Source organism: Ptychodera flava, chromosome 10 (assembly GCF_041260155.1).
Source record: "Ptychodera flava strain L36383 chromosome 10, AS_Pfla_20210202, whole genome shotgun sequence".
NCBI classification, from domain to species: Eukaryota; Metazoa; Hemichordata; class Enteropneusta; family Ptychoderidae; genus Ptychodera; species Ptychodera flava.
In genome coordinates, this window is record NC_091937.1 from 13219263 (window position 1) to 13240662 (window position 21400).

Consider the following 21400-nt stretch of genomic DNA (forward strand, 5'->3'; position numbering starts at 1 on the left):
TCGATACTTAAGTTCGAGTTCTTGACTTTTCACTGTTTACTTGCCATTCAAACGTTACGTGTTTCCAGGCAGTCAACATCGGTAAGAGATGATGGTTCATTCCCATCTGATAGAATTATCTGTGGAAGTTGCAGTTATTAACGGCAGCTCTTCATTTCCTTCCGCAGGATGCTCTCCCTACCAGTTTGAGTGTGACAACGGACAGTGTATTCCCAATTACTGGAGATGTAATGGTTATCCAGACTGTCTGGACGCATCGGATGAGATGAACTGCAGTAAGTAATGTTACACACTAATTCGTTATCTAAAATTTCCATGTTCGCGCGCTTGCCGATCCTTTGCGTTTTAGCGACCAAATTTCATGCTGATGTGCAGCTGGCTCGGAAGGTTATATCTGACTGGTCTATTGTTGCTATTCACAGCAACTTAAGCAGTCTATTGTGTATAATTCAATAATAACGTTATCCAACTATTTGGATAACAGCTCCCAAGATGCTGCACATTGGCCTAAAATTTACACTTATTATGACTTAATTATGACTGGGTTGGCATAAATTAATTCCATCGATTACCACATATGTACGAAAAAGTAGTCGTATATTCTGTTGTGATTTTGACACAAAGAGAAACCATGTTTCAAATGAACCGAAAGCTTGATATTCAGGATAAATCGATACTGGTATTTCTTTCATTAGACATTTCGTTAAAAATTGCAGTGTCATAAATATCTCCGACAATTTTCGATAGAGATGTACTTCTTTATCTTTATTGCCCTGGCAACATAGCCATTTTCTGGCATATACCATAAACTCGCTTTTTAGAGAATATCTCAGAAATATGGAGAAATGACGAGATATAAATTTTATACTAGTCACTAAGTCGTGTTTAAAGTGAAATCAAAAACTGATATAAATGTACTGACTTTCATAAAGTCATATGTGTCACCACTTGAATTTACCGTGTAAAGGAAATAAATATGGAAAGTATAGATTAAGCGAAAGTGGAAGTGCTGATTGTCTATACGCTAAAGTTATATAACTGTAACGTCAATTAATGTGGCATATTTCATCAACTTCCAGCCCTTTCTTAAATATGCATTTCATAATATGATTGAAATCATACAACATGAACTTGAAAATTATAACACGTTTGTTTTATTTATATCCGTAGCAGGATTTATCGCATCTGATCAGTGACGAATATCTTACTTTTAAATGCAAATAAACGTTCATTAGGAAATAAATACGCTTCAAAAAATCAGTTCCAGCGATGGCAAACGAAGTTTTTGAAGGCACCCATAACATTTGTTTCTGATAAAGTTTGCCCAACCGTTCTTTTCTGTTCTTGCCTGCTATTGTGCCTGATAGAACTGGAGATGCCGTTTAATTGTTATTCAAAATAACAACACTTACAGATTGTTCCGAAAGATCTCAGTTCCAGTGTGACAATGGGTTTTGTCTGGAATCCTACTTGGTATGCAATGGTTATAATGACTGCTCTGATTGGAGCGATGAAATACAGTGTGGTAAGAATCAACTTGCCCATTGAAATATATTTCACTCAGGAACAAATTACTGTCAATGGTGTTTTGCATGTAGTTTGCACACGTATGTAGACTCCAGACACTAAGTCAAGGTCTAGGATATTAAATGAAAATCTCAGTTTGAAGAACGGTCGAACCGCGATCACCTTTTCATTACTCTGGCTTTCTTTGTTCATAACGTCAACATTTTTCAAATTTCAGTTCTCCGAAATTTTAAGCAAGGCTGTGTAATCCGACCATTGCTTTTTGACATATTGTCATCCTAACTAGTCTTTTAATTACCTTTCAGAAGGGCTATTAACCAGTTATTTTTTAAACACACTTCATGTGCTATCATTATTTTCGTCTAGAATTTAATTTAGAATGCACAGTTTTCGATTTACGTCCGTTTATGCTCTGTAATCGTTGTGAAGGAGGGGTCATGTCAAATGATATAACAAGTGTATCTCTATTTAATGAATCATTCAGAACGGTGTAACTCAGAAAATTTCTAAACGAGTGGATAACAAACATTTTTTTTTCATCTGATTTCTCTTGTATTTGTTCATGAGTTTTTATTTTAAGAAAAGCTGGTAGTATTGTACTGTATTTCTTAAACGTTCAAGTAAAGATATCGTCTCTTGCAACCATATCAGCAAAAAAATGTATGACTTTTTGTTTTTGCATGATGTCGCATTATTAACAGATTGTCAAGGAGAAGATGTCTTCATCTGTTCTGATGGCAAATGTATTGTCGATATTTTGAGGTGCAATGGTTATTGGGACTGTTTTGATGGTGAAGACGAACGATTCTGCGGTAGGCCATCTCTTCATCTACGCCTATAAATCTCTTCTCGCTGTCATCAGTAAGCATATAAAAGCCAAAGGCGTCCAATTTTACACTGTTCAACAATCTCCTAAATTTAATAAGTCATAGTTTTTATTTTTCAAAAGCAACATAATTTGACATATACTGACTTAGCCTTGTGTACTTTCACGTACATATGTAATGGTAGTGCACACACGCAGGCAAATGCTCACAAATTGATAACTGAAGCAAATCGAGACTCGAGGATTGACATTTCATTACAGGTTGTGAGACTTACCAGTTCGAGTGCGACAACGGGCAATGTATTGACTCCTTCTATGTATGCGATGGCTATGATGACTGTGGAGATTCAAGTGATGAAAGGAACTGCAGTAAGTTGACCTTAAATCGTTTCTTTTCAGTGCATATCGCACAATGCCCTTTCCACATAACCAGGGTCATTGATTGTAGTTGGAGTGACGTTCACACATTTCTGTACTCACTCTTCTTAAATATTGTTGAGGGAAAACTTGGGCGTCGTATTTCGTTTTACATTCCATTGTCATGAACGTAGACTAAACAATGAAAGAATTGTATTTTAAGGTTTGCCTTAATGCACTATATGTCACGATTATGTTAGGGCGGATCAAGCCTGCTCTTGTGTTAGTGTGTAGGTATACCAAAGTTTTTTGCTATCTATTCAATCAGTTCACCTCTTTATTAATTTCTTTACACTTCAGTTAACGCCAATGCATGTAATTAAGTCCCTGACCTTAAATGATGGTGTTAAGAGAATTATGATAATATTAAAAATATCAAACTTATGCTTTTGCACAATAAAGTGGTTTCAGACTTTGACAGTATTTATAAGCTTTAGCATCTGAGAGATATACTTAACCTGTTGTTAGAAGGTATTGAGCGCGTAGCTTTATAATAATTCAGAAATAAATACCAAAAAATTACTTGATTAACAAATACAATACATTGTCTTGCAGCCTGTGAGGAATATGAATTCCAGTGTGATAACGGACGCTGTATCCCGTCATGGTATGTCTGTGATGGTTACGATGATTGCGGAGACGTCAGTGATGAAAAGAATTGCAGTAAGTTTGTGCTTTCACATTAAAGCTAATGCTGATGCGATGAAATCGTTCTTGAGTCGAAGAAAGATATGTCTTAAGGTAGTGTGCTTCTCAAAAGTGAAAGACTTTAACGTTTGCTCAGAATTTCCTAAAAGAAGCTTTCAAAAATTCTATTTTAAAATCAAGAACAAATATCGGGGGTCACCGTGCAAATTTTGTACCAGAGAAACAAATTATATTTATGATTATTATGATGATGATGATGATGATGATATTATTATTACACATTTAGGGGCTATAAGTATTGTATAGAAATCTAATAACAGTTCATTGAAGCTGTGAAAGTTCTGAAAAAGAGGTGTTGTTTATTTTAATTTTGTCAATAGGGGTGACTTCTAATTGTCGTACGTGCAGCGCAGAATTATGCATCATACTGTACGGAGAGAGGGGAATATCATTAAGCCAAGGGGTAATGCTTGTCGGAAAAGTGACACTAAGCAGCGATACCAGCAGGTGTTGACGCGACGCGAATCGCGACGCGATCCCAGGGTCTTGACGTTCTTGCAAGCGACTGGTCGGATTTCAGCCTGACCCGGATACTTTATGGAACTCCACATCTGAATAAAAAAATGACAAGTACCATTGCCAAATAAATTCAAATGACAAATAAAAACATACCGCGTATACTATAGGTCTACCAGCAAGTATATATTCTCTCTGCCCAGTTAGATAGGTGTTTCCTTTGACGTCAATACCCTTTTGAATAGCCATATACTTGCAAAAGCCGACAGTCGCTGTGTCTGGCAGCACGTGGCCCGCCGTGGGCGCGCACAAAACAAGGCACAGCGCAGCGCTAGCGACTGTATGGGCATGCACAATTGAGTCTACGTAAGTGCGCGTGAACGTGCAGTCTGGAACTTCTTCGTTTCGAGCGAGTCGTTGAGCTTTAAAATGTTGTGCAAGTTGACAGAAACTGGAATTTCTGCAGCAAATACTTTTCAGCAACACATGTGAGTCTCTAAGGTAACAAGCAGTACGTTTAGGAAATCCTTCCAGAAGTTAACGCCGCCTGTGGCCATTTTGTGGAGTATAAGCTTATACCGTATACACGTACCTGCAGCGTTTACAGTATTTCTACTGTACATCTTGCCGGATAATATGCGATGGATTTTGCGTTTCATGTCGTTCAATCATTCAGATGGAAACGCCACCCTTCTCCAAACTTTGAAGAAAACAGGGTGACAGACTTTTGAATCCTAACTCTTGTATAACAATGTCGTAATTTAATGAGAAGACATTTGTATTCGAGCACGGCTACAGTTTTTGATTTGAGAACTCTCGTAATTGACCTTGGTGTATTCAACAATCGAGAGGCTAGGGTGAGTCGAACTTTTTCTCATGTCCATGTAGCACTTGTGCAAAAATAAGCGAATCCACAGGCCTTTGGCGAATCAATAAGTGCGTTTTTAACCAACTGAAAGGTGGAAAGATTAATTATTTTTGCCGCATGTCAATTGTTTGATATGACTATCGCCTTTTACAATAATACTTGCTATTTCATTGTTGTGTAGAGATTTTTATAGAAATTATTCCATAGCTATTTACATTTCTTTATCACTTTTGCGGTTTTGCAGTTTCTTGTTTTTTGTTAGCCGATTAGCCGGCACACGTAAAAACGACTAGTTTTTGCGGTTTTAAGTGAGTTTGCACACGCCAAAACGATTAGTCTATCGCGCTCGTATTTCTGCTGGGCATGTTTAGTCTCACTGTTTACCTCCGGTTGGTTAGCAACCGCAGTTTAATTGACAGCCGATTCTTTATATTAGGGTAAATTGTTGCAATAAGTGTTTCCTACGACGTTCGCACAAGTGAGAAATAGGGCAAAATTCATTGAGAGTTGGTGTTAGTTTAATTTTATTTACAACTAGGGCAGTATTAAACACGAAACATTTAACTTGTAATATTTCCCCCTTGTCTTGGCCTGCTGGGTTTAAAAAAGTGTTTAAAGGTATACAGGCACTATGTTCAAATTTAGCCGTTGCTACCATGGAAAGGGGAGATCTAGCTAATCATAGAGTTTATGGGGTCACGCCAGGTCACACAAAAAATAATGCACCACTACATGGTCATAATTTTACTTTAGTTAAACAATCAGAAATAATTTGTCTTCATTATTCTTCCTGGAATGAGGCAAAGAAATCAATTTTAAAATGAATATTAATACGTCGTTAATTATGACTCCATAAACTAGATACGTACCACTGAATCATGTTTTAAATATAAAAAACTGTGCGCTGTTACTGCTTGTGTTAAATAATGATACATTGGGTGCTAAGGGGAAACGGGTTCATAAAATTAATTTGAGATACTAGTAGAATTAATTTTAGTGCATAAAATTAATTTGAAGGCATAAACTTAATTTGATGAATACATAATAAGTTAGTACTATACTAAATAACACTTATTTGGGATGACTGTATGAAAAAAAAAATAATTCTGGTCTATATAAAATTAATTCTAACACACTAGAATTAACGAAAATTAAATTTTGACCAGAATGACCCCAGTATACATTATCTTTATTATTCTTTCTAGGTGAAAGCAAAGAATTACAATTATTATTATAGAACAAATGTTAAAAGTTGATACTTAGAAATCAATAAAATAAATAAAAAACAGTGAATTGTGTTTGAAATTACAAAAATTGTTACCATGGCAACATAAACAAAAATGAAGATGGAGTTCATGCTGTGATAAATACACGTAGGAGAGCATTTGCATAGTAACTGGGATAACATTTAATGGAATTTGGAAAAAAAATGAATTTTTAAAACCTAAATAGGATACTATGGAAATACAGGGCAGTAAAAATGGATATCATATTATGTCTTTCTTAACAAAAAAACCCTTTGGTATAATATTTCTGTTGATAACTGGATTTTTACTCCGGATATTTGGTCTTTCTAACCCAAAATATCCCTTCTATATAACAAATTCTGTTGATTACTTGATTTTAGGTGGAATATTTGAAAAACTGTAATTTTTACTCCTGAATGGTTGCCATGGAAACATCTCACAAAATTAAATCGTGTGATTTGTTTTGGTGAGCTAATCAGAAAAACCCTTATGATCAATTGTTTACATAAATCAATAGTTCTTTGAGTCACATTTTCAATCCCAAAATTGTTACCATGGCAACTTGAAACATTAAAATAAGTCTGTTTTTTGTGTTCTCTTACCCGAACTCCCCCACTAAATAATTTTCATATCAACCAAAGTAACTTTTCATGAGATATTAGAAAACTGAATTTTTCAACCCCTAGAATGGTTACCATGAAAACATGGGCAGTGAAATCGATATCATATTTGGTCTTTGCGACCCAAAATACTTATGGTGAAATTTCATGGAAATTGAACCTATTATTATTCGCGTTATTATTTCTATATAATACTTGTATTAATTATTATTATTGTCCTTGGGCCTCAGCCCAAGTACATTTGTTTTCATTCCGTGGGAAAAAACTCTGTAACCATTTCTGGCTGAGACCAGGGAGGGCAAAATGTCTTGGCTTCATCTTTCTTGGCATAATAAATGGCGTAATGGTGTTAACTGAATGGAAGTGCTGCTCTCAGCCAGTCTTGAATAAGTGAGATGTGAATATTAATGCTTCTCTATCTGAGTTTTTGCCACAAAATCTTCTGAATATAATCAAAATGTGCATCGAAATGCAACAATTAATGCACCCTCCGTTTTCTAGGCGATGGCACGACGTTGCTACACCCACTGGACGAGCCAAAGTGGGAGGGGTAATTTCAGTTTGGTCGAACAAGAGGGCTCGAGACCAGAATTTAACATTTAAACTTGAAACATGTTTAATCGCTGACAAGATGTGGACTAGTGTTAATCAGAGTAAAATTTTAAAAGGAAGGTTTTATATCCCGGACACACTGAAAAACATTACGAGTGGAAACTGTACCCCCAGTTGAGAATAGTAATGCCCACAGCGATGGCGAACACTTATCCTTGAGCTGAGAAAACAAGACCATCATTTCGAAATAGAGCTGCAGATTCGAGAAGCTCGTTCAAAATAGCTAGGTACACCCCATAAAGGGTGGTTTCGAGTTTTGAGGGCAAATTTCGCCTCCTTCATATAGAAATCGTACGTTTGTTTTTCCAGGAGAACACACCATTTGACACAAAATTTGCATGTAAAGGGGTCGCCAGTAAGCACGTGGTCAAATCTGGCATAAGAACAATATGAAATGTTGGGTAAAGCCAGTCCAAAATAAACTGATTTGAACTTTTGTGTTTTGTAATTTATACCACTGCAGTAACATTACCTTTTTTGACAACATCACACAATGTAATACGTTTTGAAACTGAATACTCCGACGTATTCTGTGTCTCCTTTGCTAAAAAATACGGTATGCCGATTACCATGTAAGGAGATGATGACGTCAAGACAGATTTGTAGTGCGTTTGGTCCTGGATGGTGCACGAAGTTTTGTCAAGGTAGCTTGTGTATTTATTTCCTAAATGGGAGAGATTAGGGTCGATCTAAACGAAGACCGAAGAATGTTATGATACTCTAAGCGAGCTGAACTCTAACGCGAATGGTTGGATAATTTGGAGGATGTCTAGAATGATCTCGTCTCATTATTAATATTATTTGGCGGTCAGTATTGAATTTCAACTGCGTCACAAGTTTGCGAAATGAGTATTCCGTCGAACGGTCAACGAACGATATTTTAGAAATCTGGAGACATGGCACATTGCATTTTTATTTTGGTATTTTATATTTTACAAAAGATTTAAGAAGCAATGATTTTGTCGAAAATTCTGAAAAAAATATAGGAAGATTTGATCGCGAACACATTTTCACTTGGGTTCAACTAGCCCTGCGACGTACGATGCTGTGTGTTCCGCTACAGCTAATCGCCCCGCTCACCACAGCCCTGCAAAGACCCGTACGTAGGGTCGGTGACTTCAAATCCATTTTGGGACTTGACGTAAAAAGCCAAATTACTGCCGAAATTCAGCGTTCTTGGGCCCAAGTCGTATCCCAGCCTACCTCAGCTACTCGATCGCTTCCAAAAATGACAGTCTTTTATTCACTTCTCGTAAATAACCGTCGATGTCGGCAACTCTCTCGCCAGCCCTGCGTACGATGCTGTGTGTTAGCTGTAGCACATAGCATCGTACGCGGGGCTAGGGGTCAACATGGGGTCGCAGCCATGTTGCCTCAAAACTTATTCTGTCTGCACTGAAACTCAAAAATGTCGGATATGAACCTGAAAAATCGATGCAATTTTGTCAAACTTCGGCGAAATTTCAGCCTATAGACAAAATTTCATCTAGGTAAGGTAAATTTACTGAAATTTGATCGACAAATAATCTGAGCTTGAACTTGACAGCTCGCCTTCTCCGGGGGAGTCAAGCATCCAGCTGCCCATACACAGTTGCCCACATGGCCAGGTTTATGAAATTGTTTTCAAGCGACGGCGGCAGACCGTACGGGGCTCTGGATATGAACCTACCGCCGGTGTAGCTGTAGTAACTGTTGCGTTGTTTTTAGTGCCCACGGACGAAGTCCTGGGGGAGTTATAGGTTTGGTCATGTCAGTCCGTCCGTCCGTCCGTTCACGCAGATATCTCAGACATGCCCTGGTCAATTTCTTTCAAACTTTGCACAAGAATAGTACCCTACCTCATACAGATGCACGTCGATTTGTTTCACAATGCGATCGAATTTGGCCGTGTTAGAGGATTTTTTAGTTTACACTTCCATAGACTCCCATGTATAAGGCAGTTCTCCATAGACTCCCATGTATAAGGCCAAGAAAAATAAAAATTTAGTTTCTCATCGTATTCATATTGCCTAAAGGATGCAGTGACACAGTTTTTTGTCCCCACGGATAAAGTCCAGGGGGCTTATAGATTGGGTCATATCCGTCCGACGAGTCCATGAGTGAGTCCATCGGTTCACGCAGATATCTCAGACATTTTGACAAAATATCATGTGACCTTGGTGACCTTTGACCTCAAATATACATTATTGTCCATAACTCAGTAACCACAAGTGCTAAACCTTTCATATTTGGTATGATGGGACACCTTATGACGCCACATATTGTACCCCATTAATTATGCGCATATCTAATTTTGAGCGAGCCAATAGAGCTAGAGGTCTGATTTTTGGTATATAGGGATAAGTTAACAATATAATTTGTTTGACAAAACGTCACGTGACCTCAATGACCTTTGACCTCAATATAATATTTGTCCACAACTCAGTAACCACAAGTGCTACACCCTTCATATTTGGTATGATAGGACACCTTATGACACCATATATTGTACCTCATTAATTATGCACATATCTTATTTTGAGCAAGCCAATAGAGCTAGAGGTCTGATTTTTGGTATATAGGAATAACTTAGCAATACAATTATTATGACAAAATGTGACGTGACCTCAATGACCTTTGACCTCAAATATATATATTTGTCCACAACTCAGTAACCACAAGTGCTACATCCTTCATATATGATAAGACACCTTATGACACCACATATTGTACCTCATTAATTATGCACATATCTAATTTTGAGCGAGCCAATAGAGCTAGAGGTCTGATTTTTGGTATATAGGAATAACTTAGCAATACAATTATTTTGACAAAATGTCACGTGACCTCAATGACCTTTGACCTCAAATATATATATTTTTCCACAACTCAGTAACCACAAGTGCTACACCCTTCATATTTGGTATGATGGGACACCTTATGACACCACATATTGTACCTCATTAATTATGCGCATATCTAATTCTGAGCAAGCCAATAGAGCTGGATGTCCGATTTTTGGTATATAGGGATAACTATAGGGTAGAAATCTAAATATGCCCATCTAAATATTAGACATCTACCATCGAGAACAAAAGAAATTTGCTGTAATTTTAATATTTAAGGAGTTTAAGCAATTTCCACTATAAATAAAGAACCCTGCCTTAAACTCCACAAAAGTTGCTAGACATATTTTGCCGTTGTCATGCCATTGCTTCGTTTAATAACCAGTTAATCAAATGCCTAATTGACAGGAGGAAATTCAAGACCATATTTGAATAGTAGTATATATTGTCCTCAAAATTACTCTATCACGGCCCAAGTACTCATTGCCTTCAGCAATACTGCCTTGTTATTATTATTATTATTATTACAAGTTTAGGGGCTATAAGTATTATATAGAAATCTAATAACAATTCATTGAAGCTGTGGGAATTCTGAAAAAAAGGAAAAAGGTGTTGTTTATTTTAATTTTGTCAATAGGGGTGACTTCTAATTGTCGTACGTATATTCTCTCGGCTCAGTTAGATAGGTGTTTCTTTTGACATCACTACCCTTATGAATATTCATATACTTGCAAAAACCAACAGTCGTTGTCTCTGGCAGCGCGCGCTCACAGCTGCTGAGCTGCACAGCGTAGCCTTTGATCGCAGGCCCATCGTGGCAGTCGTGGAAACCCACAAAAAAGGCACAGCGACTGTGGAGAGTCTATGCCAATGGAATGTTAAATGTATCTTCAGCGTGGCATTTGTAGTTGTGGCGAAAACCATAAACCCTCTCCCTGTGCTGATGTTGTTGGGTTTTATTTTGTTCATGTGCATTTACTATGAGCGATCGAGGAAGTTTGGGGACGGAAATAGAGCAAAAGCATGAGTTTTTCCGCGAAATCTGTGCTGCAAATATAACTTCACGCATGCGCACTCGTTTGCCAGTGTAGTCTGCCAATATGCGCACTTATGCGCGTGAATGTGTCGTCTGTACACCACGTCTCGTGCTATACTCTTGTCGTTGAGCTTTGCATGTTGACAGAAACTGGAATTACTGCAGAGAATACTTTTCAGGAGATCACAAGTGAGTCCCTAAGGTAACAAGTAGGACGTTTAGGAAATCCTTTCAGAAAGTTCACGCCGCCTGTGGCCATTTTGTGGAGTATAAGCTTATACGAACCTGGACCGGAGCGACGGTATACGGTATTTCTACTGTAAATATTGCCAGATAATATGCGATGGAATTTTGCGTTTCACGTCGTTCAATCATTCAGATGGAAATGCCGGCCTTCTCCAAACTTTGAAAAAATTAGGGTGACAGACTTTGGAATGCTAACTCTTGTATAACAATGACGTAATTTAATGAGAAGACATTTGTATTGGAGCACGGCAACAGTTTTTGATTTGAGAACTCTCATCGTGTCGGATTCACTGAAACAGTGAGTATTCAACAACTTTTCCCTATATCCATGTAGCACTTGTGCAAAAAATAAGCGAGTCCACAGGCCTTTGGCGAAACCAATAAATGCGTTTTTCACCAAGCTGAAAGGTGGAAAGATGCGTCCGTCACTTTGGGACGAGCTAGATAAATGCAGTCAAACCAAGCTGGGCATAGAAATTTGCCATAGTATGACTTTGTTCTGGAGACGACCGGCCGTGCGGTGGAACTTTGCAACAAATTTTCAATATCTAAATGACGTACTTGAATGACAGGCACAGGAAACGATGGCCAATAAAAACGCATTCTCGTTGCATTTCGATAATAATGTATCAATCACGAGCCACGGGAATTATGCCTCCTCCCAACAGAAGGGCCATGGTCTATTTTTAGCCCTGCTACAGTATGTCTTAGTGCTGATTAAAAGGCCATTTTGTGTGTTGTCATGGCGACTTTTAAAATTTGCATACAACTCTGAGAGTGAAACGTGTTCATAGGTCACAAAACTCCCACTGTCGTCCATTATACCTGTTTCCTTGGGTATAAAGGTGTGCAAGTATACACATCAAAAGACTAGAAAATTCACTTCATGGGCAGAATCTTGTAAAATAGCCCTCTCTTGTCTGGTTAACGAAAAAAGATACCCCTGATCTAAAATATGCATGGACTACCAGCCACTGGGCTACCAACTTCAGAAAATGGTAGCCCAAGTGGACTACCAGGGAAAATAAGTTAATTTTGAGCCCTGGGCAGTATTAAACATGAAACATTTAACTTGTAATATTTCCCCCTTGTCTTGGCCTGCTGGGTTTTAAAAAATGTTTAAAGGTATACAGGGACCATATTCAAATTTAGCCATTGCTACCATGGAAAGGGGAGATCTAGCAAATCATAGAGTTTATGGGGTCACGCCAGGTCACACAAAAAGTAATGTACCATTACATTGCCATAATTTTACTTTAGTTAAACAATCAGAAATAATTTGTCTTCATTATTCTTCCTGGAATGAGGCAAAGAAATCAAAATAAATCATAATAAAATGAACATTAATACGTCGTTAATTATAATCCATAAAATAAATAAGTACCCGTGAATTATGTTTTAACCCTTTCAGGCCTAAACCCCTATATATAGGGGTAGTTCTGGTAAGTTACCACAAAGTCAGGCCTGAAAGGGTTAAATAAATCAAAAAAACTGTGCGCTACTGTTCCTGCTTGTGATAAATAATGGTACATTGGGTGATAAGGGGAGTTGGGTTCGGATACTAGTAGAATCAATTTCAGCACATAAAATTAATTTGAAGGCATAAACTTAATTCGAGGAATGCATAATAATTTAGTACCATACTATATAACACTTATTTGGGATGACTGCATGAAACAAAATTAAAAATGCTTGAAAAATTATTTCTGGTCTACATAACATTAATTCAACACACTAAAATCAATGGAAAACTTTTTTGACCAGAATGGCCCCAATATACATTACCTTTATTATTCTTCCCTGAATGAAGGCAAAGAAATTACAATTATTATTATTATAGAACAAATGTTAAAAGTTGTTACTTAGAAATCCATAAAATAAATAAAAAACAGTAAATTATGTTTTAAAATAGATCCTCTCAAGGGTCTATGGTATTAAATACAACAAAACTGTGGTAACCAAAATGGTTACCATGTCAACATAAAAAATGAACATGGAGTTCATGCTATGATAAATACACTTAGGAGAACTTTTGAATAGTAACTGGGATTACTTTTATTGGAATTTGGGAACAAATTGAAATTTAAAATGCAAATAGGTTACTATGGAAACACAGGGCAGTAAAAAAGTATATCATATTTTGTCTGTCTACCCCAAACTATCTAACTTTGGTATAATATTTCTGTTGATTACTGGATCTTTACACTGGATATTTGGCCTTTCTAACCCAAAATATCCCTTTGATATAACACATTCTGTTGATTACTGGATTTTAGGTGGAATCTTTGAAAACTAGTAATTTTTACTCCTGAATGGTTGCCATCGAAACATCTCACATTAAAATGAGTATGATTTTTTGGTTTGCTAACCAGAAAAACCCTTATTATCAATTATTTACATCAATCAATAGTTCTTTAACTAGCTTTTTATTCATGGTTATCTGCCCGAAATCCTCATATACTCGACTATCTGTCCCATTATGAATGACAAATCTAATGACATGACATCAGTAGATAACATAGAACATAAGGGGACTACTGCATTAACTTGCATGGCACCTGTAACCCGAGTCATTGCCTGAGCAACTCGGGTGACAAACAAAAGACTTTTAATCCCAAGGTGTGAATGTTCCATTGTTATGTTTATCTAATCCAGCTGGTGCTATTGTAGTGCCATTGTAGGAGAGGCAGGTCTGTGAAATTGATCCTCTTGGAAAGTAGGGTATTCCTAGTTAATGGAGCCTTCCCGTAATGAATAACGGGCGACGCGCTGACCATTAACGTTATTTGTGGGCAAGGGCGAGAGGAAAGCCAAAAATTAACGGGCGAGGCTTGCCGAGCCCGTTAATTTGGCTTTCCTCGAGCCCGCGCCCACAAATAAACGTTAATGGTCAGAGCGAAGTCTGTTATTTCCATTATATTATCAGCGAATCCAAGAAAACCGTCAAAATTCCGAAAAATTTCAGGAGCGAACGACAACTGGGCCCAAGAAACTGAGCAATACGCGACGAACTGTCACGCGCGCTGTAAAAAATTGGCAAATCCGGAGATGTTTTCAGAAAAAAGTATCTCAACTTGACCTACAAGTGCTCCATTTTATTTTGTGATTGATTATGATTTATGTTTGAGCTGTAAAGTTACGATACTTTGAGTTGTTAATCTTATTATTCATATTCACGGGCATGTAAACAAACCATTACTGTGTATTTGTGGTCAGTCACGTGGTTCAGCTAGACCAATCAAAATGCGACGGGCAGGGCATAGTAATATAATTATAGATCTATTGCAAGTGTTCGAATTATGTATTTTATCTCGGATCGAAACCTCGTTTAATACGAGTGATCTCCAGTTTGGCTTCAAAAGTAATCATTCTACTTATATCTGTTTTTTTGTGTAGAAGAAAATTATTGACTTTCACAAAGGACAGAATACAGAATACGGTGTTTCTGTGTTCAATGTATGCTACCAAGGACCACTGGACCCTGTTTGTAAAATTGATTAGGAATAATATTCTTTTCATGATTTGAATCTTACAATCCTTAATCGACAATTATTCTTTGTTCCTTTCGCATCAGCCAAGACAAAACCTTTTAGAATGTCATCAATGGTGTGTGCCAAGGTAGGGTTCTTTAACCAAATTTGTTTACTGTTAAAGTTGACGAATTACGTCGGAAGCCTCAGCTGACTGGGGTTGGATGCTGCTTGGCAAACTTTTTTAAGCACTTATTATTATACTATCAAATTATTAAGTCCTAACATGTCCTTCAACCAAAGCAATACAGAATATGATAAAAATTTGTGAGCATTATGAAGATAAAAATGATATTCTTTTTCACATTGCAAAAACAGGTGTATGGCAATTTTCCCAATGTCCTTGAACTATGGAATTCATTGTATATGTTTTTGCAAGATAAACTTTTAATTTTGTAAACAGCAAAAAGTACCGAGGATAAGTCATGTCTTCCTGTTGTGACGATGATGTGGATATGCAACGGTCACTCCGGTGTTTGTACGTCAGAGCCAACTTTATTGGCCGTAATTTTGGCAGATGTTCTCAGAAAGTGAGGTGCACTCTTTTTAAAAGTTTTTATCTGGTGTTTACTGTTTAAAATTTTTGTGTAAATATATTGCTTAACAAATGTCAACATTAAAGGTGGTCTAATAATACGACGCGGTTATTTTTTGATCTTACACATTCCAACTTTTCCCGACACAGAAACAGGGCTGCAAGGGATATTAACACATGCTTAATACTATTGTTCTCGATGTTTATCTTCAAATGTTAGATCAAATACAATCAAATTTGTAAAACACGTGGTTGGGCCTAAAAAGAAAACTAAATTCATGGTGTCCCACCAATCCACATAGTAGATCTATCGAGTAAAAAACTATGATGTCCTGACAAGGCCTGTGCCTATATGGAGTGTTAATACTAGAGGAAATGATTCAAGGTCAGTTTGCGTTCTCTAAAAAATTCCCACAAGCTTTAACTAGGTGCTAATTGTATGCATTCAATCCCTCTCTAAAGAGAAAAAAATCACTCATGTTTTTCTGATGCACCATAGGTACAATAAAAGAAGGGCCCAGACGACTTCTTTGGCGTCTACACAGGTGCTACTCCGCTCTGCGTGGCAGGGCTATAATACGGCAACGACGTAGTCATAGCCGAGCACTCTTGACTCATATCGGTCGAGGGCTAATAGCTTACCATCGTGCATCGGTTGATAGCGTGACAGAAAATTACTTTATTAGTAACCTCCTTGACTTTATTTTTAGGCCACGCGTCAGTCCAGGTAGGTGAAAAGTTCTCTTCTACGTCCATGGTTAGTCATGGAGCCAGGAGCGAAGCTAGTACCTCCATGCTATACGGCAAGCATTGTGGAATATCTTGGTCATTACATGAACGTTAGTGTTGTAATTGTAGGGAAATTAGAGAAAGAGCATGGAGCTAGCTCAATGCAAAGAGTAATCTGAATTCGCTGCCTACTGTTGGGTGTTGTCAACCTGATGTAATAGCAATCCCCCCGAAGTAACTCATTAATTTTAATAGACGTGGTGGGTATGGCCCATTTAGCCCAAATAGGCAATACCCGCGATGCCTTAATCTGTGGGGGAAAAGCTGTCATGCACGTGATGTGAGTATCAGCCATAATTTTGCCATTTGAAATATTTTTAATTTTACATCTTCGCATCGTAGGATGTTCTTTGCAATTTCCAAGTCTGTTAGCTGCAAAAATACTGTTATTTACAACTGTGTACACAGACAGAGTAAACACAGACAGAGTATCCTCTACTAGGTTTTTATCCACCTTTCTAGATTTCTTTATATATCTTCATGTAGTTTTATGAATGATATTATATCGTTTGTGTGGTCTTAACAATAATAAATAATAATAAATAATAATAATTAATACAAGTATTATATAGGAATAATAACGCGAATAATAATAGGTTCAATTTCCGTGAAAATTTCACCATAAGGGTATTTTGGATCGAAAAGACCAAATATGATATCGATTTCACTGCCTTAAGTTTCCATGGTAACCATTTCAGGGGTTGAAAATTTCAGTTTTTCTAATATCCCATGAAAAGTTACTTTGATTGATATGAAAATTAACTGGTGGGAGCGTTCGGGTCAGAGAACACAAAAACCAGATTTATTTTAATGTTTCGAGTTGCCATGGTAACTATTTTGGGATTGAAAATGTGACTTTTTCCCTTATTCCTGTAAACACAGGGGTGGCGGTCATTTTGAATTTCAAGTATCGGTAAATCTAGCCATAAATCTCGCCTAAATTTCGTGCGCCAAATTTAAATAAGTGTTGCTGGCGTGCAAAAAGACGAGGTTAGAGCCAGAGCAGAGGCTAGGGTGTACAACTTGACACAGGGAGGCTCACATCGGCCGTTTCCCTCCTCTTCCTTTAGTGTGAATGGCAGCCATAGTGGGCATGAGTATATCGCCAATATGTGGAAAAATCACTATGAGTATCTACTAACTTCTTTACCAAGGTTTGATAAAAGCATCCTTGCTTTCTTCGTTAGATAAGATCAATTTTCACAATGAAAATGAGATCAAAGAGTGTTTAATTAAGTTAGACAAGCGAAAGGCTTTTGGTATTGATGGTATCGCTGCGGAGCATTTGATTTCCGCAAGTCATACCTCTGTGTTTTGTGGTATGTGTTTTATTGCATGAAGACAAATAAACTTAGAAGTCGAAAGTGTTTCTTACATAGAGCTTTAAAATGAGTCCCCACAAGTGGTAGATCAGAAAAGAATTGTTGAAGTTTGAGAGTCCAAATATCTGTCGCCGGGGTTCATTCTACCTTAAGATGATAATTCTGTGCTAAACTGTGGTAATATAATGCACTTGGTCTGCAATTTGCAGATACCTACTGTGCCGAACGACAGGCGTCCAGCTATTAGCCGAGCACAAATCTTTGATTTGAATGGGAAGTTACATGACGTGGTCCCACAATGGGGGATTACTAATGACACAGCCATTTGCATACACCGGGCGGGAGTTTTGAATTCTAATGTAACATTGCTTTCTCCGTATGATAAATAAATTTGAATAATCGTAATGGGTACTTTCCTGACATATGCAAATAGCGGTCAAGTGGTCGAACAGGAAACACATTTTGAAGCATATGCGTTTTCTGACAAAAGCGGAACATTCTTTAGTTCTTTATCGACACACGTTTAGTCGCTATATATTCATGGACATCATATGCAAGATTCAAAGACGATGAAAGCCTGAAACCTGACAAAATTATGGGATTCTTGGACCAAACATGGTACGTCCGAACAGTAGTGTGGCTTTTTGACATTTGCATAGATTTACGATACGCCGGCTTTCATATGGGGAAGTTCCTGTTTAAGCACATTTATGCAAATAATGGTACTGTTGATATTTGTTATTCTCTTTCCTTTCAGCATGTGATGAATACGAGTTTGAATGTGACAACGGCCTCTGTCTCAACAACTGGTACGTCTGTGATGGTTATGATGATTGTGGGGACGCAAGTGATGAGAAGAACTGCAGTGAGTTCATCTTTCAATGCGTTTCTGTTGTATGCTCGGCAGAGATCATTTATGATGAGCGGTTCATGTCAATACATTATCATGGTTTGATAGAATTCGATCAGAATTTTTGAAAGAAATAATGGGAAACTATAATTGAAAAAAGTTTTTTGTGACATTTATTTCGCGTTTCCTGAAAATGTTCATGAAGTTGAATTGTACTTGGTATGTATTTTGTATTATTTTCCATAGCTTGCGAGGAAAACGAGTTTCTCTGTGATACCAGTAGATGCATTCCCGATTACTGGGTTTGTAATGGATACGTAGAGTGTGACGACTACACTGATGAAATCGGATGCCGTAAGTTTCTTTTTGTGGGTCTTTCCTTACAATTCACGACTTGAAACTCCTAGACGTTAATAACTACATTATCTCACAATATGTTATTTTAAACGTGTTATTGGACTAGTTAAATGTCACGTGACAGCCCTGTGCCCCCATAGAACTTTATGGGGTGGCAACCGTCGATTTGGCCTAACGTTCTGAAACCCGTCTATTTGTTATGCATAGTTTACTTTACTACATTAATGGAAGGTTAGCTTGGCACCTTTTGATCGTCTCAGCAAACGATCGGCTGTTCCAATTATACTGTTTTCACCCAACTAGAAATTACGGACAGCGCCAAGAAACAAAGAAACAAAACCCATAAGTAAGGGCAATACTTGACAAACAACCTAACAGAGACGACTCTTTAAGAGCGTCTTCCACACAAGGTGAAACCCGTAGACAACACCACAACAATAACGCAGTGACAGCGTCTTTAACACACTTTAAACATTCTAACAACAATATGAACCAAGGACCACATAAAGTCAGGTGACTGATGGTAAACATCAGCTGATCAAAAAACACGAATTCTGAGATAACAAAACTCAATCAATGAGAAGAAACAACAACATAACCAGATATGAACTGAATATGCTCACGTGTTTTAAAACAGGTTCATTAATAGTAGTGCGCTTCACAGAACAATGAGATATATGTTATCACTATATGTAGCAGGTTTTTTTTCAACTTCGCATAGTACTCTCAGAGTTTAATCACTAATTACAAACTTTATTTAATATGCAAATGAGCTGTTCATTAACTTGACACTGCTCAATGCTTCATGGGACAATTAGATATCCATCAGATCAACATTTGTAGCACGTTTTATTTAATTTAATGCCGTTATTTAGGAGTTATATAACTACTTATAAAACTTCATGAAAAATGCAAATGAGCTTATTATTAACTTGACACTGTTCAATGCTTCTCAGTACAATTGGATATTTATCAGATCAACATCTGTAGCACGTTTCATCAAATTTAACGCTGTAATTTTGGAGTAATATCACTAATTACAAAGTTCATTAAATATGCAAATGAACCCTTAATTAACTTCACACAACTAAATGCTCTACAACACAATTAGATATCTGTCGGATCAGTATCTGCAGCAGATTTCATCACATTTGGTGCAGTTATTTTGGAGTTATATCACTAATTACAAAACTTCATAAAATATGCAAATGACCTATCTGTTAACTTGACACTGCCAAATGCTTCTCAGTGCAATTAGATATTTATCAAACAATATCTGTACCCAATTTAAAAGACTTGGATGCCGTCATTTCAGAGTTATATACCTAATTACAAAGTTCATTAAATATGCAAATGAACCCTTAATTAATTTCACACTACTGAATGCTTTACACTACAGTTAGATATCAGTCGGATCAGTATCTGCAGCAGATTTCATCACATTTGGTGAAGTTATATCGAAGTTATATGACTAATTACAAAACTTCATAAAATATGCAAATGACCTATTTATTAACTTGACACTGTCCAATGCTTCTAAGTATAATTAGATATATATCAGATCAATATTTGTTGCAAGTATCATCAAGTTTGGTGCAGGAATTTCAGAGTTATCTCACTAATAACAAAAGTTCATTAAATATGCAAATGAGAAGGCAATGGACATGACACTCACAGTATCATCATAATGTTCTGAGATTGTCATCTGTGAAAAGTTTCATGAAATTTTGTGCAGTATTTCTTGATATATGTCTACACTGTCATTACCGTCTCCATGGGGAAACCATTGTACGGAAAAAAACGATATTGCATAACTTCATTAATATGCAAGCCACACTAACCAAAATCTAATCAGTTCTTGCAAGTAGCATATGGTACCTGTGTACCAAATCTGACTTGAATCCGTTCAAGCGTTTTTGAGTTATCGTGTAAACAGACAGACAGACAGACAGACACACACACACACACACTAACACACACACACACACGGACAGACAGACAGACATCGCTATGACAATAGCCCACGTGTTTACACACGTGAGCTAAAAAGAAGGCAAGACTTCACAAACAAAAGACTAACACCGAGGACGCAATGTCAGCGTCTTCAACACAAGCGACAACAATTTGAAACAAAGACGTTCCGTTAGAAATGTACAGCGATCAAACATGAACCATAAAACACATAAACTCTAGCGACTGATGAAGGAACATCTCAGGGTTCCGAAAAAAGCGTCTCATACATATCCGATCCGGCTTCGTCTCGCCATGGTACACTCCTTTTATTAACTACCAAAACACTATATACAATCGAACATAGAACACAAACAAACAATATCAACATGAAACCAGATATGAACTGAATAATGCTCACGTGGTTTAGAACAGGTTCATCAATAGTAGTACGCTTCACAGAACAATAAGATGCTAGCACTATATGAAGCAGGTTTTTTCAACTTCGCACAGTACTCTCAGAGTTTAATCACTAATTACAAAACTTTATTTAATATGCAAATGAGCTGTTCATTAACTTGACACTGCTCAATGCTTCATGGGACAATTAGATATCCATCAGATCAACATTTGTAGCACGTTTTATTTAATTTAATGCTGTAATTTTAGAGTAATGTCA

General features: G+C 37.1%; 1 protein-coding gene across 1 annotated transcript in view; it reads left to right on the forward strand.

The window, feature by feature from the left end:
• The window catches only part of LOC139143019 (low-density lipoprotein receptor-related protein 2-like), a 59627-nt gene that overhangs the window by 8250 nt on the left and 29977 nt on the right, over positions 1-21400 (forward strand). Inside the window, exons 5-11 of the mRNA XM_070713210.1 lie at positions 168-275; positions 1415-1525; positions 2229-2339; positions 2615-2722; positions 3326-3433; positions 18322-18429; positions 18661-18768. Of these exons, the coding sequence (XP_070569311.1) occupies positions 168-275; positions 1415-1525; positions 2229-2339; positions 2615-2722; positions 3326-3433; positions 18322-18429; positions 18661-18768 (762 nt within the window). The remainder of the gene's footprint in view (positions 1-167; positions 276-1414; positions 1526-2228; positions 2340-2614; positions 2723-3325; positions 3434-18321; positions 18430-18660; positions 18769-21400) is intronic.